At 34.9% G+C, this 17,970-nt stretch overlaps 1 protein-coding gene across 1 annotated transcript; it reads right to left on the reverse strand.

The window, feature by feature from the left end:
- Positions 1-15,374: 15,374 nt before the first annotated feature.
- On the reverse strand, positions 15,375-17,281 carry LOC137826773 (ethylene-responsive transcription factor CRF3-like). The gene has a single exon (XM_068632910.1). The coding sequence runs from the start codon at positions 16,610-16,612 to the stop codon at positions 15,650-15,652; it is 963 nt and encodes a 320-aa protein (XP_068489011.1). The 5' UTR covers positions 16,613-17,281; the 3' UTR covers positions 15,375-15,649.
- Between the last annotated feature and the right edge of the window lie 689 nt (positions 17,282-17,970).

Consider the following 17,970-nt stretch of genomic DNA (forward strand, 5'->3'; position numbering starts at 1 on the left):
TTTTAACCTTGTATTGACAGCACCGTCGCTTATTTAGAATGTTTGGGTTGCTCTTTTGTTATGCACTAAAACAGCCATTTATTTAAAATCAATGAATTTGATAACTGTATAGCGGTCATGATGGATTTCCTGTTTTAATTGTCAAGAGCCAATGGGTATTGAGTAGCTATATATCCTAACTCTTAATGGACACTGAACATGACTTTGGTAAAGTTATGCTTCAAGCTTAAATTTATAATGAAGTTGACACTAAGTTACTTTTGAAGAAATTAGATCTGTCTTTTGGTATTGGAACTATTAAGCTTGAAGTCTTGAATGCCCGAATCTATTAACGATGTGAAGCCACAATTATCACCATAATTGCAAATGCTGTTTGTGATATAATATATAAATAAGGATGAAGAAGAACTTGAGGAATAAAGATAAGAAACATGACAAAGAAAATGAAGAAATAAAAGGAAGATTTTAAGATAGGCTAATAAGAAGAAAATTCATTGATAAAAGGAAGATTTTAAGTTAGGGGTCGTCATCCATTGGACTTTTCAAAATCCAATCTAGGTAAAATGAATTGGATTTAAAATTTAGATTTTTTAAAAATTAAATTTATTTTAAATTCACTTTCTTAATTAGATTAAGATTACTTTATCAATTAGATTAAATTCATATCGATCTGAATTGGAACTGACTCGATTTGACAATGATCTGAATCGACTTGGCTCGATGGGTCTGGGTACATGGGCTAGGTGCTGACTCAACTTTGGTTGGTCGACTTAACTCGACATGAGCATGAGTCTTCTCAGCTCAACATGGGTCTAGGCCCACACGACATGACTTGAGTCCAGGTCGACTCAGCTCGACATACGCTAGGCCAACTCAACTCAACTTGGCTCAACATGGGTTTGGGTTCGGCTCGACATCGATTCAGATCGACTTGACTTGAAATCCTTTCGGATCAACTCAACATTGGTTCAAACCAATTTGGATTTACATCGGGTTGACTTGGCTGGGCTCTTTTAGCCCACTCTACTCGATTTGTGCTCGGTTGACTCTACTTGACATGAACCAACTCGACTCAACTTTGGCCTGACCGATCAGACTCAACTTGACTTTGACCCAGATTGACTCGACTCAACTTTGACCCGGACCAACTCGGCTCGACTGGGCCTTGACCAACTTGATTAGTCATAGACTCGGGTCGACTTTGCTTGACCAGGGTTTGGATTTCTGAATCCGAACCAAGTTAAAATCCAATCCAAAATTCATTTTTGATAATTTAAAAATATAACCAATCAATATCTAATTTATATTTAATTACACAGATTGGATTTAAAATTTAAAAATATAAATTTAGATTCGAGAAAAATTTATTTAAATGAATTAAAAATAATATAAACTTGGATAATTATGAATTGGATTTGTCAATTTGTATTTTTTTCTCATTAAGAGTAAACCCTATAATTTTGAGAGGATGAGATTGTTGAACTTTTACATGCGAAGAATTTTAAGTAGTTTTTTTTAATTAATATATGAATTTAATAGAAGTTAAAATCATATGCTTTTTGAACTTGAGATACCTTACATGAATTAAAGAGAGTTAAAAGTGTTTATGAAATTTTTAAAATACTAGATATTATTTTTATATGGAATAGTTTGACTTTTTTACTTAATTTTTCAAGTTTTTTTAGAGTCTTCTTATATCATTTTGGAGCTTTCTTAGATGTTATCTATGGTCCTCAAGTTATCATTATTTTTATTATGGAGCTTTCTTAGATGTTATTTTATGGTCCTCAAGTTATCATTATTTTTTATTATGGATAATCATTATATTTTTTTTTATATTTAAAGAACTACCAATATATTTTTTAAGAAATTAATATGTACAAATTATATTTAACAAAGTTAATTATTGATTAACAAAATTAAATCATTTTTAAGAAATTAATATGTACTAATTATATTTAACAAAGTTAATTATTGATTGACAAAATTAATTCATTTTTCTTGTCTACTCCTAGGTCGAGTTTCTCTATTATAAAAGAAGTCTCATTCATTTATAAAATTTCTTTTGAATATTAATTTTTTTTGTAAGATTATATATAAAAGTGTTAGAAGTTTTTTTTTTCTTGTTTTGATTCTTATCTTAATAAACTTTGTGAATCTTCATTCTTATCTTTTGATTTCTTATTGAAGGTATTCTTCTCGATTCTCTTGTGCCTCTCTATTTTTATTTTTTTATTTGTTATTTCTTTTTACATTTTGAAACTAATACAAAATAAATGGATTTTTCTATGGAAATGTATGCTTCCGTCCATGAATGTCCAAAATCCATACAATTTTTCTTCTCTAACACCTTTTCAGTTGATAAAAAATCCTTTCAACCTTTTAAGATATATATAATTTTCCTTTTCATTACTTTGAGCAATTTCTTTTTAAATTGATTTTTATAAGATCATCAATAAATGTTATGTATAATACGATAGACTAAAATCGCCTTACAAGATGAAAGTGTTGGAAGAGTAAGAATCCTTTGGTAGAGATCATCGAGTAAAAAAACTGATAACTAAGAGAATAGAAAAAAGAAGAAGTTTTGACCTTGATCGAGCCTCAATTTGAACATGAAAAGTCAGCCAACAACCCATCAAAATAGGTGTCCAAAACCTTGAAGAAAACATGGAGAAAGAGCTTTGAGCTTCAAATCCTACATCACTTGAAACATGTAATTTTTAGTTCATTTTGAGGCGCTTCTTCCTTAGTCTTGTAGGTGCTTTAGGTTTTTTGACTTTGTTTTGCTGAGGTTATACTGCAGAAGTTGAGGGGAGGCTATCTATTTGACCTGAACTTTCATATAGAGAATGTAGATCCAGTGAAGGTTGCATGCAGAGGAGTTTGAGCACTACATCTTGGCATGGATGATAAAATCGATGATAAGAAAAAGCCTTCATCTCCACATCGCTTCTCTGACCTACCTCGTCTTCCTCTTCAAAGAGTTAGAGCACTAACAATTTTACTTAAAGGATCTAATGTTATCATGATGCACTCTTTCCATCTTGAGAAAGTGAAGAATTTGATGAATGGAAAGATCATGTGGACCTATTTGAGCTTTAGATGATGCTTCAGGTGATGTGTCAAGATCTATTCAAATGAACCAATGTGTTAAGTTGTTGGTGCAGTTATATTTGATGAATCAAAGCTTAAAGAATATTTTAGATTTAAAGACTAATTTTTTTTTATTTTTTATTTATAAAATGTGTGTTGTATTCTTATTTTATTTGTATGTTTTTTCTCTTTTTTGATTAGGTTGATCTTTGTGAATTTTTAAGAAAATTACAATTTTTTTGGTTATAATATTTTATGGTTAAATAACAATTTTAATTGATTTAAAGATAATTTAATCTATTAAAATGTATTAAAATATTTTTATCTGAAGTCTTAAAAGACTTTAGTAAATATTTTAATCAATCACTCGATTTAATTGATTGATATTATCTAAAATCATAATTAATTTTAGGACAACATTGTATTATGTTAAAATGTAATTCTAATAGATTGAAACTTTATGTGTTTTTAGATGGGCTCTTATGAGTCTATGTTTAATACATCAAAATAGTATTTTAATCAATTTATTTTACTAATAAGTGAACTCAACAAATTAAAATGCGAACTAACTTGATAAATTCTTTATAATAGATTTTTTCATATACATTTTTCAAGTTTGAAATTTGAAAACACATTGCCTTTTCGAAAAAGTTATTCTTTTGAGTTTGTTTTCTTAAAGATCTCTTTTTTGTATTCTTAATATCAATCTTTTTGGTTAGAGGATTTTCGCTTAAGTTTCTTAGAATCAATCTGATATTGTTGTAATCTGGTGACACTTTTGTTTAGTTTTTCTTTGTGTTGTTTGACCTTGATTAGGTAGGGTTTTTAGTTGTGATTTTGTAACATGGTGTTACAGGAGGTTAAATAACACTCTTGTAAACAATAGTTATAGTATTTAGTTGAGTGATTCAATGTAGCTTTTGTTTAAGTGAACTAGTATAAAAATTATTATATAATTTTCTTTCTTTTTATTGTTTTATTTCTAAGTTTGAATGTAAATTATTCTTACTACAACTAAGTGTTTTAATCTGTTAAATTTTGTATCAAATTCACTTTAATCAATTAATTATGTAAGTGATTCTAATTCTTCTTAAGTTTTCATAAAATTTTTTAAAGTTCACTTTACCTTCTCTTGAATCCAACTTATTTTTCTAACAATTGTACATAATCAAGATTTAATCCTATTTACGAAACAATAACTAATAGCAAGTTACCTTTTATTGAAGGTGCTTCTATAAATAGACTAATTATGTTTGAAGGTGTTAACTATTAGAATGTGTGACCAAAACAAGAGGGGGGAGGGGGTGAATTGTTTTCACAAGAATTTCTCAAAGATTGAAAGTAGAGTGAAAAGTTCTGAAAATTCAACCAATTGATTTTTTTGTTCAGTTTTATAGTTCTTTACAAAAATAAAACAAGTTGTTTTTATTGAACTTAAAGCTTTGATGTCTCCAAATCCATGAAGATTGTTTGAAGATAGGTTGCTGCTTGTAGGCATGGGTTCCGGGTAGATTAGAATTTGTCAATCCACTCTTAGCTTAATCCAAAACTGAATCAATTAAGTTCTTTCAAAAGAAAAGTGTTTTTCAAAGTAGTGAAAAACAACTTGTTGATTTGTTGTTTCAATCGGTTGTTTTACACTTGGTGGTTTTGAAAAGGATTTGAAAAGGCTGAAATTGGCTGACCTCACAGTCTAGGCTAATTCAATCGGTTGAATCGAGCTTTCAATCAATTGTTTTCTAAAAATCTTAAAAAAATTGGTTATGTCTGGTAAACCTGTTTTCCATAATTCAAAATTGTTTTGGCCCTTAATTGAAAGTCTAAAACAACTATTTTTGAGGCTATATAATGTTGAACCAAGTGGTGTTCAAGCTTTGAAGAATCCAAACCCTTTGAAGGATGTTGAAAGTTGTGCTTGCTGTTGCTGAGTTGTCTTAGATAGGATCTGGGGTAGATTGAGTTTTGTAATCCACTCTTGCTTGAATCCAAAGCATAGACATTCTCAATCTTTTTAAAAGAAAAGTATTTTTCAAACTAAGTGGAAAACAACCGATTGTTTTGTCGAAACAACTGATTGTTTTATACTTAGGTGTTTTTAGAAAAGATTGAAAACTGTTTTTCAAATGGTTGCGCTATCAAAACCAAAACAACCGATTGATTCGTAGAAACAACCGATTGTTTGTTTTGGTACCATAACAGAAAAAACTGTTTTGTGCTTTGACTAAGCATTAAATGATTTTCTAACTGTTTACGCTCCAGTTTTTAATGCTTTGACCAATCCTTAAATGCAATGAATACTTTGTTAAGATTTGATAACAAATAAATTTGTTTTAAATACAGTAAAACAGATTTGGGTTTTACAACAACACAAGTTTTGAGATTTTGAAAAGTTGAGATTGCTTAGAGATTGAGTCTGATCAAAGAGTGTGAGATAGGATTTTCTCTTGTATTGATTTCAGATTTGCTTTTGTAACAAGTGTAATCCTTGTATCTGTTGAACAAAACCTTTGTGTGTTTGCTGAGAAGTGCTGTGTGTTCTTGAGGGGATCAAGATCAACATTCTTAGTGTTGGTCTGTTGACCAAGAGAAGTGTGTCTTGGGGGGATCAATGTCACTTTCTTGGTTGTGTTGTAAGTGATCTGGGTTTGATTTCTTAGTGGAATTTCTCAGTGGTTTATGAGAAGACTGGATGTAGCTCTGGGTTTAGAGTGAACCAGTATAAACATCTGTGTGCATTCTCTCTATCCTTAGTCTCTTTAAATTCAGTTTTTATATTTGCAAATTGGTATAAACAACCGATTGTTTCTGCGAAATAAGCGATTATTTTTCTGGTGCTGTTGTTTTTGCTTTGTGTTTTGGCAAACTGAATTTCTTATCATTTGTTTCTTGAAGTAATTTCATTCTTGCCTTAAAAGTTTGCGAAAACCCTCTTTAAACAATTCACCCCCCCTCTAGTTTAAAGCCATCCATTCTAACATATAACTGGTGTTTACATATCTGAAATTAAAAGAGATCAGATTACCAAAAAGATTAAAGATTTTCAAGATTGCAAGATTGCTTCTTTGCTTTGGTTAATAGTGAAATAGGGAACTGTTGTAATCCTTTTTTTATCAGGTGTGATCATTCCTGTTCTTACTTGTATTTCATTTCATATTTGTAAAAATGGTAAGGTACTGGTGCTTACAGTCAGAGGGTGTTGTGACTTGTATGTTTGTGTATCAAAGAGGGTGAGTGTTCTTAAAGGGTTCAAGATCACCTCTTTGGTGTTTGTGTTGTGTAATCTGTGGTTGATTACTTAGTGGAATACCAAGGGGTTTTTGGGGACTGGTTGTAGCTCTTGGTGTAAGAGTGAACCAATATAAACATTATGTGTGAATCTCTCCATCCTCATTCCTTAAAATTGTTTGAACTGTGTTTTTATAAACTGTTGATAAAAGCAATTAGTTGATTCGCATAAACAATCGATTAATTTCCTGGAATCAATTTAAAACAGTTTTGTTTCTTGTCTGATCTGATTGCTTCTTGTGTGCTTCTTCATTAATCTTCATTCTCTTCTAGTATTTTCAAAAATCTTTCACTAAACAATTCACCCCCTCTTGTTTAAAGCCTTTAATTCTAACATTTGACATCAAGAGCTAGGTGCTTGAAAGTCACTCAAGTTTTGATTCAAAAACCTTTTTTTTATGGCTGATAAACTACTCTTTGGGGAGTGTGCTTCTATTAATAGATCACCTTTGTTTTGTGGTGTAAACTATCAACTCTGGAAGATTAGAATGAAATTTTTTGTTGAATCTATTGATAGAAAAATCTGGGATACTATTACAAATGGTCCTTTTACTCATGCTTGAAAAAGATAAAGTTTTCTTTGAAAAACCTTGGTCCCAATGGACTAAGAGTGAAAGTAAAAAGGTTCAACTTGATTGTATTGCCAAGAATATTATTACACCTGCTCTTGGTTCTAATGAGCTTTTCAGAGTTTCAAAGTGTGTTTCAGTAAAGGATATGTGAGATACTCTTGAAAGCACTCATGAAGACTCAAGTGGAATTGCTTGGCAAGACAATGACATGTCTTCTTCTGGATCATCTCCAAAAGTTACAAAGGCCAATTTGTGTCTGATGGCAAAGGAAGAATCTACATCAAGCAGTGTAAGTACAAACTATTCCATTAATGATGATAATTACTATCAACTTCTTGAGGCCTTTAAAGAGACTCATGAAAAATCTTATAGATTGACCCTTTTGAACAATCGGTTGAAAAGTTAAAACAAATGGTTGGAAAATAGAGTCAAGATTTTGGAAAAAGAGTTAAACAATTCAAAAACTGATTTTGAAAATTTGGAAATGGTTTATAAAAATTCTTCTTGCAAGTGTGACTCTAGTTCTTGTGAAAACTGTGAATCTCTTCAAAAGAAGGTTCACTATCTTGTGAAACCTGTCGATAAACTTTCTAAAGGGAAATCCAACTTTGAGACTGTACTTGCATCTCAAAATTGTCTCTTTGGAAAATTTGTACTTGGTTTTAATCCACAAAGCAAGAACAATGGCATTTCAAAACCTTTTTCAACTATTGCAGAAAAACAATTGATTGAAAAATCAAAACAACCGGTTGTTTCTTGTTTCTACTGTATGAGAAAGGGTCATTCTGTAAGGTTTTGTAAAATTCAAAAGGTTTCTATTTTCAGGGGTATTTTAAAATGGGTTTTTAAGAATCCTAAGGTTTTTAATAACCAAATTAATATCTATGGACCCAAATTTGTTAGGGGATTAAACCTTGCCACCTGATTTTGTCTTTTGCAAGATTTCTTGATGAAAAACAAGCATATGTGGTACCTGGATAGTGGTTGCTCCAAACACATGACAAGAGATATATCCAAGTTTGTCAACATCATCCTCAAGAAAGAAGGTCATGTGACTTATGGGGATAACAACAAAGGGAAGATTCTTGGGAAAAACACTATTGGTAATGAGAACAACTTCTTGATCCATGATGTCCTACATGTGGAAGGAGTCAAGCATAATCTTCTCATCATAAGCCAACTGTGTGATAAAGGGTATCAATTAACTTTCAAACCCAACACTTTTGAGATTCGTCTATCCAATTCACAAGAAGTGTTGTTGATTGGTAAAAGAGTTAATAATGTTTACCTTCTTGATATATCACATCCCACATCCATAGGTTGTCTTTTAACCAAGCATGAGGAATCATGGCTTTGGCATAGAAGAATTGCTCATATTCATATACATCAATAATGATCTTGTTGTAGGGTTACCTAAGCTCAAGTTTGAAAAAGATCATATATGTGAAGCTTGCCAGAAGGGGAAACGAACTAAACGTTCCTTTAAACTGAAAAATATGGTTTCCACTTCAAACCCCTTGAGCTACTTCACATGGATCTATTTGGTCCCTCAAGAACTATGAGTCTTGGTGGGAATTACTATGCTCTTGTTGTGGTTGATGATTTTTCCAGGTTCACATGGACACTGTTTCTGGAATAAAAAAGTGATGCCTTCTCTGCATTCAAAAAGCTATCCAAGAGGTTGCAGAATACTTGTTGCAGCAACATACGTGTTATCCGCAATGATCATGGAGGAGAATTCCAGAATGAGAAGTTTAGCTCCTTTAGTGAAATGCTTGGTATCTTCCACAATTTCTCTGCTCCAAGAACACCTCAACAGAATGGTGTGGTGGAAAGAAAGAACAAATCACTTGAAGAATTGGCTAGGACAATATTGAGTGAATCCTCCTTGCCAAAATACTTTTGGGAAAATGCTGTAAGTACTGCATGCTATGTAATGAACCGGGTTCTCATCAGGCTTATCTTGAAGAAGACTCCATATGAACTGCTCAATGGAAGGAAACCCAATATAGGTCATCTAAAGGTATTTGAATGTAAATGTTACATTCTAAATAATGGTAAAGAAAACCTAGGTAAATTTGATGAGAAAGAAGACAATGGTTTTTTGGTTACTCTTTATCTAGTCATGCTTATAGGGTTTATAATAAAAGACTCATGATTGTAGAGGAGTCTATACATGTATTTGATGAGACTAGCCATGTAGAACAAGGTTCTCTAAAGAATTGTGCAGAAGAAGATGAGCAAAACATCTTTTTAAAGAATCTGGAAACCTGCCTAGAAAAACAACCGATTGATTCTGCGAAACAACCGGTTGAAATTCAACAAAACAACCTACCTGTTGATTGCACTCCGACGATTAAGTTAGTAAAGGCTTGGTGGAATTTAAGAAGTATTTAGTTTCAGTCTTAGAAACAACGTACCTTTACCTAGGGTCTAAAACCCCTTTTATAGCTTACCTCTTGTAACAATTTTCTATCACGAGAATCTTTCAACTAAAAGCATACTCAACAGGAGAAACACATTTTGTTCAGGGGCGCCCTCTCTCAAGGTGCTACAACAGAAAAGAATCTTATCTCCAAGAAGTGCATAAAATAATAACAGAATAACCATCAGGGCACCAACTCATGTGCCAACATCATGGGTACATTCTGCTTACGTGGGCACCCTACTCATGGTGCTATGTTATCTTTCACTATACATGCAACCTAACCACTACGTGCTCTAAAACACATGGGCTTAGGTTTAAAAGAAAACATTTACTTGACCTAGACCCCATACGCACTAAGCGACCCCTAGGTTCACAAATATCCTTTGTTAACCACTTTGCATTTACGTAACAAAGGTTACCTTAATTATACCAAAATGGGTTTACTTGTCTAACTGGGGCCCAATCACATGGCCCATTATACTGGCCTAACAGCCAAGCTAACCTGCTTATGCCATGCACATTGATTCGACCACCGAGCACTGAGTCCTGAGTGCTCTGGCCTAATATAATACCCTATATAATGGCGCTGAAATCCTTTTCAATGAATTAAATTGCGATAGCTATGACTGACACTACTTACATTTAAAACTTGTCACTTTAAAGAAAGTGTTAAAGTGGCGGGTGTTGCGGCGGGTAGCGCAAGACTGCCACATTAAAATTTGTGGCGGCCAGTTTTATGGCGGTTTAGTAAACCACCACACGTGTATATTGTAGCGTTTATAAATGTCAGTTTATACGAAAATAATTGCCACTATATGCAGTGTTTTTTGTAGTGATTTTTTTCAAAATTACTGTACTGGCACATATTGGTGTTATACATATGAAACTAGGCCAACACATTTACAAAAACATACCAAACAAAACGTAATCATACATGTATCCAAATATGAAATACCTAATTAACAATATGCAATATTAACACATTCAAAAATCAATAATAATAATGAATACATATAATGCAAAGAACAACCCAAATGTGGTAAATCCATAATTATATCAAGCATTGTTTAACTAACATCGAAATATATCCAAAAAAATCCTTCCCATGAAAGGGTCACATTTACCCGAATGCTTCTTCCTTAACCACAATGACTCGAATGTGGTTAGAGGGCTTCTCACTATCACGTTCAAAAAATAGTTTGTCACCTTCTCAAAGAACATGTAATTCAAAAAACTCCCTCCAACCACTACCAAATTGTACACATCCTATTTTCCATTCATCGATTAAAACATTGCATGTGAACTCATTTAAAGGACCATGGAGAACAACAATAATGAACATCCGTGACCGAATAAATCTGCCAAACGGAGGAGGAAGTTCCTACACAAATTGCCAATTCAAAAAATTATAAATATAAAATTGGAAAAACATTTGAAAGCAAGAGAACTATCACCAAGTAAGGTCCATAACATTGGTAAAGAGTAATTGTTAATGTGAAATGACAGAATGGTCTGTCAGACACTTGTAAGCACGATGAATGGCATCCAAAAATGTTAAAACAGAAGATGGTGAAGCATTTCCAGTGTAAATCGTAATATGAAATTTATTGTCACCAACATAATGAAAGATTATATGATGATCATGTTCAAAGTGATAATACTCTGCTAAATCTGACCACCTATCCTTAATCACCAGACACAACATATTCATGTTGTACCACAAATAATGGGTGGCACCATTACTGTCTTGAGGATGCCACATCTCATGAAGTTTGGTTGCAAACTCTATGGAAAAAGCATGATAAAAAAAAGCAATATCCTTTACAATTTTTTTTATAACTGTATGATTAATTTTGATCATATTTTGTAGAACAGTAATGATAATTAACTTAAAAAAATACAACATACCTCACCGTAGATGTTCATGAAGTTAAATCTGCCCTTGGTTGGCAGCCTTAGTATTTCATCCCAATCTGAATCTGAATTTGACATGGTCTGAAGAAGTAAAGAAACAATACAAAAAAATTCACATTTTACTAAGTTATATAATTTTACTAATTACTAAGGTCAGACAATTAGAGTGATATTAGAAGGCCCAACTCCAGATAATGGATTGATATTAGAAGGCCCAACTCATTAAAATGGAGTCAAATTATAAGGCCAAAGGCCCAACTCCGAAAAAATGGAGTGATATGACCTGAAGCAGATTAAATTAAATTAAATTAATTAAATCAAAATTACATTTAACGAATGTAATGCATACATAAGGAATTATGACAAAATTGGAACTGATGAGCAATAAATCATTATTACACATAATTAATGATGGAACCATAAACATATTTACAAAATAATACACTTCGAAAGTTGGATAAGAACTCCAAATTAGTTGAAGAAAAAGGAACCTCAGGAAGCGTAAAACAAACCCCAAATGAGAGTTGAAAAAAAAAGGATAAAAAAGGATGGAAAAAATCGACAGAGTTGAAAAATGCAAGAAACTGTGAAAAAAAAGATAAAAAAGTTGTAGAAAAAATAAAAGCTGAGATGAAAGTTGGAGCAAATGGTCAAATTAGATGAAGAAAAAAGGAACACGAGAAAACCAAAAATAAACTGTGAATGAGTAAATAAAAAATGGATAGAAAAGATAAATGCAAGACACACTGAACAAAGAAGGAAAAAAAACTACATAGCACTTTAAAAATGAGATGAAAGTTGGATGAAATGGTGAAATTAGATGAAGAAAAAAGGAACATGAGAAATCCAAAAACAAACCCTAAATGCAAAAATAAAAAATGGACAGTAAAGATAGATGCAAGAAGCACTAAACAAAGAAGGAAAAAAGTTGCAAAAAACTTAAAAACTGGGATGAAAGTTGGATCAAATGGTCATATTAGATGAAGAAAAAGGGAACATGAGAAATCCAAAAACAAACCGTTAATGAGTAAATAAAAATTGGAAAAAACAGATAAATGCAAGGCACACTGAATAGGGAAGGAAAAAAACTGTAGAGACATAAAAAATGAGATTAAAGTTGGATGAAATTAGATGAATAAAAAATGAACATTAGAAAGCGAAAAACAAACTGTAAAAGACATGAATAGAATCGACAGAAAAGATAAAAACAAAAAATTGTGAACAGAAAACCCTAAACAATTGCATCAGTTGCAAAAAACATAACAAACTGAAAACAAAAAATCTATAAAAAAAAAACTGGAGAAAACAAACTGTAAAAGAGATGAAGAGAATCGACAGAAAAGATAAAAGCAAGAAACTGTGAATGGAAAACTTTAAAAACATGGACCAGAATAGTACATTAGCCGAGCTCCCTTGGTCAATGAGAACCCGATGCACCTTTCTCCCTATCATAACAACGAATATCACTACCGGGTCGTTGTCGTGAGGGACTACACCTACCAAGTCTGCCTTCATGAAGTTGAGATCTAGTTCTGTTGTGTCATCGTGATCTATTGCTTCTAACGACATTACCGCCCTTGTGTACCTTTTGCGTTTGGTAGTCGTGTTGCCTCCTCCAGAAAACCCATCAAAGATCATATTTAACTCGACGTGCACAGGGACCTCGTGTGCCTGGTCCTTTAGGACAACTTCCTTCTGTGGTTCTCCTTGGTCGACTTCGAGATATTCCTTTAAGAAACCGTCCTTCAAAAGCTTGGCCAACTGGTAGCCTAAAGCCATGCACCGCTCAATATCATGCCTGAATCCCTTGTGGAATTTGCACCAAATATCTTTTCTTCCACCCAAATTTTTGTCAGCCTTTTGGGGGAACCTCAACTTTTTGGCCACTGTCGGTATGCTTATCAGTTCCTTGTATGATATGTGGAACTTGGAACAGAATTCATCCTCTTTGCCTCTTGCCTTGAATTCTCCCTTCCTGTAAGGGTGATGTCTAGCTATTGCCTTCTTCCTAGCCGAGGTCTCATTAACCCTCATAGGCCGGGAAGCTTTGCTTACCTTCTTCGGCTTAGCCAACCGAGAGTGCAAACCGTTGTTTCTAGCCACCACCGCTTCTTCAGCATTAATGTGGGCGAGCGCTCTTCGTCTAATTTAAGAGAAAGTCTCTATTGGGTTTCTGATAAGGGAATCGCAAAACGGTCCTAGAGCGACCCTTTGCTCGAAAGCGAATACCATGACGTTCTCATCATGAGTTCGGAGTTTCACAGTGAGAGCCCAAAATCGATTCAGGTAATCCTTCAGCGTCTCCCCTTTCCTTTGGCGCACATTGAAGAGGTCATATAAGACTGAGGGTGTAACTCGCTTGGCATAAAACTGCTCTCGAAACAGTTTGGCAAACTGTGCAAAAGAGGTAATATGGTCATCCGGGAGTCCACTGAACCACTGTATTGTCGTACTCGTGAAAGTGCCCAAGAACATCTTGCACTGTACTGCATCTAACCCACTCGAGATGATCATCTAGGCATTAAACGCAGTGAGATGACTTTTAGGGTCTTCTACTCCTGTGAAAGTAATCTTGGGTGCCACATAGTGCGTGGGTACTACTCTCGTTCTCCCGGGATACGTCGATCTCACTCTCGATCTCTATGCAAATCCTCTTTGGTTTTGCGTAACTCTTCTCGTAATCTCTCTTGCTCTTGTTTGGATTGCTCGTTGGCCTCTTGTTGACTTCTGATGGTCTCCATAAACTGCTGCAGTGTGGGAGCCTCACCTCCTTCTTGTCCCAATGGCACTTACCTCGTATTCCTCATCTCTGTCTGCAAACTTGAACCAGAATGTGGATGGGATCAAGTTTTAGCGGGCCCCACGGTGGGCGCCAAATGTTCTTGTCGGTTGACGGTTTTGTCGGTTGACCTCAGTGTTGACTGTCTTCCCTTGGATCTACCTCTCGTGGAACCAAACCTACGTCTCCCTATCGCGCTAGAATAAGGCTCCGTTTAGGCAAAAGGCACCCTACTTGTTGATTACACTCCAACGATCAAGTCAGTTAGGGCTCACCAAAAGCAACAGTTTAGAAAAGTGTGTAAAAAAACATTGTACCTTTACCTAGAGACTTACTCTCCTTTTATCACCGCACATGCAATATGCAACAACTCTCCCTGGAGATAAACAAATCTTGACTGAAAATAATCATATTAAACTTTTACATCTAACAAAAAAACCACCTGTCACGGGCACCAATGATCTTCATGTGCTATCCGCAGGCCCACTTTCTGTTACTAATGCATCTCCCTATCTTCTTTAGGGTTAATAGTAACTAGCCACGTGCAACAAACATGCAACAAAAAATATTGTCGCGTAATAACAATAAATATACATAGTAATGACAAATATTATATTCACCACCCCAAATATATCTACAAGTATGAACATATAAAATTGCTTCGCGTAACGACCCTACTGCGATTTGGGCCCATCCCTAGAAGAGGGTCATTTGCGTGAGTCTCGTCCAGGCCCAACAACCGAGCTGTCCTTCCACTCTGTCCAAGAACCAAGCATTCACAAAAGTACTACCAAGAACCGAGTACTGGTAAGTACAATAATATATGATTCTTATAAAAAAAGTTGATTTTTTTTCATGAAGAGTGGGTGACCATAAATGTCACATAAGTAACCAATTACAAACACATGAGTAACCAGTTTTGCGTGTGCTATGTTCAGTGTCACATCCTCATTAGTGGTAAAGAGTGTTAATAAAACATATTTCTTTATTGATAAGCAAGTAACGAACTTATTGGCTTTAGCTGAGGAACATTAGTACGAAACAATAGAAACAGATTTTAGAAATCTGTCACACAAAAACTTGCAATGTGTGTCGAAATCACCTAACCACAATTGCACGACGGATCAATCGGTCACTAGTTACGACCGCAATCACCGTCTGCAAGGGTCATTTCACCGTTGTTCACATTGCGTTGTCCCTACACAAGAGGGTACCTTTATCGTTTTCCTATTACGTGTCAAAATTTTGAATAAAAAAGTGCGAAAAGCAAAGCAACCAGAATCAAACTAAACCAGAGAGCTAGCAAGAACTTCATACACTTGGATTGATTGATACTAGACAATATACATTACACTCAACAACCTTCATTATTAGCCAAAGGAAACACAAATAGAATCTAAACAAAATTTCGTTCAACCCCGTCCTTTTTCGCTACCGGAATTTCTCGACCAATATATAATAACATGCAGTTACCTAAAAGACAAACAAACTAATATTTAAACAAAATAGTTAAAAATAACTTTTATTTTGCTTTTGCCACCGGAAAAAAATATATTTTCCTTTTGTCTTTGAGACTCACAGAGCCACCAGAGGATCTGACCCTAACAAAATGTCTTGAAAATAATCGTCTACTTGGCACAAAGACTTTGACGGCGAGTATTTTTCTTCAGAATCTGTAATAGCAACGAAACCGTCATTAACAGAAAACCGCGTCGTTTCGTCAAACAAGTGCGAAACAGGCTCGTCAAAGATAACGGGAAAGTTAAACACGTCATCCCACAGCATGTCCTGTAACAAAAATTCCCTATTTTCGTGAAACGATAGCATCTCGCCTTCGAACTCTTCCACCGCTCCACTTCGACCAGCAAACGGCTGTGCCGGTTTCTCCGGGTCGTTGAAGCGGAGAACCGACGTGGGCGAGGGGAGGTTGTGACAGCACTCCTCGCTTGAGTCGTAATCGGAGACTTCGGTCTCCGGCTTCACCACCACGTTCATTTCCCGTTTTCCGGTGGGGTCTTCTTTTTCTGTTGCTTCCTTCTCCTGGTTCGTCGCGAAGTTCGTTAATGCGTCAGGGCCGCGAAGTGTAATCGCGGCATTGTCGTAAACCAATGCAGCTTCCTCAGCGGTGTCGAAAGTTCCGAGCCAGATCCTCATGCGCTTCGCGGGATCTCTTATCTCCGCCGCCCATTTCCCCCATGGCCGCTGCCGCACGCCGCGGAACTTCTTCTCGTTCCCGGAATTATCCACTCTCCCCGGCTCCGGCGCCCGAATAGCAGTGCTTTCTCCGGCGTGTCTCTTCTTAGAAGCGACTGCTTTGCACGCGAGTGGAAGTTCGATTCTGTTGACGTAGCGCTTCACTCTTCGGCGTGGGGGTTTTTCATCGTCGCTGGATGAATCCGTGGCGAATGGATCGGTTACGGATATGGAAATAACTTTGGGCAAACGCGAAGTAGTTTTTGGTTTTGTGTGTTTTTTCATGAAACATTTGTGTACAGTGTATTTGCATAGGATGCTGTTTTGTTGCTGTTGTTGTTCCATGAGTGTTTGGTGTGAGAAGAAAGTGTGTTGGTTTCGTGTGAAGAAATAGGGGGATGTGTGAACGCGAAGATTGAGGAAAGGTAGTGTTGTGTGTGAGAGAAATCTGGCAAAAAAGGCATTAAAAGGAGGTGAAAATGGAAAGAGGGTATTAATTAAAATGTGAAGTGGTGAGTGTTAGAGTGAGTGCAGAATGAAATCGGAAGAGAAAGATGGGAATAAAGAGGAAAAAGTTTAAAGGTATGGAGTGAGGGTGAGGGTGAAAAAGCAAAACATAGCAACATCTCTCGTGTGAGTATGTGCTCTGAATTCCTATGGGGCTTTAAAAGCAAGCTGATTCTCAGAGGTTTCTTTGAGTAATTACTACAGTGGCTGGAGGAGACTTTCGTTGAAACTTCTTTTTGGTATCCTTCGAAAAGGAAAAATCTATTGATTCAAAAGGGAGGAGAAGAAGAAATGGGAAAAAGATGCAGATTCTGCTTCTGGGTGGCTCTTTTCAAATGTGTGGCGTGGCGTTTTCAGAAGAGAGTCACCAAGTGTTAGTAGCGTTGAATGGGTTATAGCTAACTACTAAGAAACAAACAATATTTTCTGTTCCTTAGAAGACCCAAAAACCCAAATCCCACTTTTATAGGATCAATCAGCCGAAATCGGAAAAATATAGCACCATTTTATTATTTTCCTTTCTCGATAAATAAATTCGATATAAAATCCCACTGGATATTTTCTTCCCTTTTGTTTCAAAAATTCTTTTTTATGCCAATTTATTGTGATTTAATTTGGCTCTTAAAAGAATCTAAAGTGGAAAAAACATATCAATAATTGTGACAAATGTTTATATTATTATATTATTATAAATAAATCTCGAACACTGTGATGCTGTCATGTGAGTGCAAGATACTCAGGGCTATTAGGAATTAGTCAGTCAAATTGTTTTGACTAATCCGTAGTATCTTTTTCCTATTTTTCATGATGTTACACTACAACATTAATCCATAAAGAGTGAAATAAAGTTTTATTGCATCAGCGTAATTTGGTAAAGTTAATGATGAAAGAGGCTGAATTGGAACGTTTCATTTTGAGCTGACCAATAACAAAAGCAACCGTGGGTTTACAAGCTCCCCCATAAGTGTTGGTCAATAATTTTTTAGCAGTAACAGGATTTTAATCTTTTTTATTTTTGGTTTGCTTTGAAAAACAAAATTTTATATTAAGATTTTACAGACAGAGATAAAAGAACATGGTGGACAACCTAGAATTCGCCGCCATTTACAATTCAGTTCTACAACTGCTGTACCACATCTCTGCCTTCTTTCTGTTTCACTATTACTACAATCGAGGTTGAATCTACACACTTCAGA

This window comes from Phaseolus vulgaris, chromosome 8 (assembly GCF_000499845.2).
Source record: "Phaseolus vulgaris cultivar G19833 chromosome 8, P. vulgaris v2.0, whole genome shotgun sequence".
Classification (NCBI taxonomy): Eukaryota; Viridiplantae; Streptophyta; class Magnoliopsida; order Fabales; family Fabaceae; genus Phaseolus; species Phaseolus vulgaris.

Coding starts and splice junctions, on each gene's coding strand:
- LOC137826773 (XM_068632910.1), bottom strand. CDS start 16,612: ATGGAACAACAACAGCAACAAAACAGCATCCTATGCAAATACACTGTA.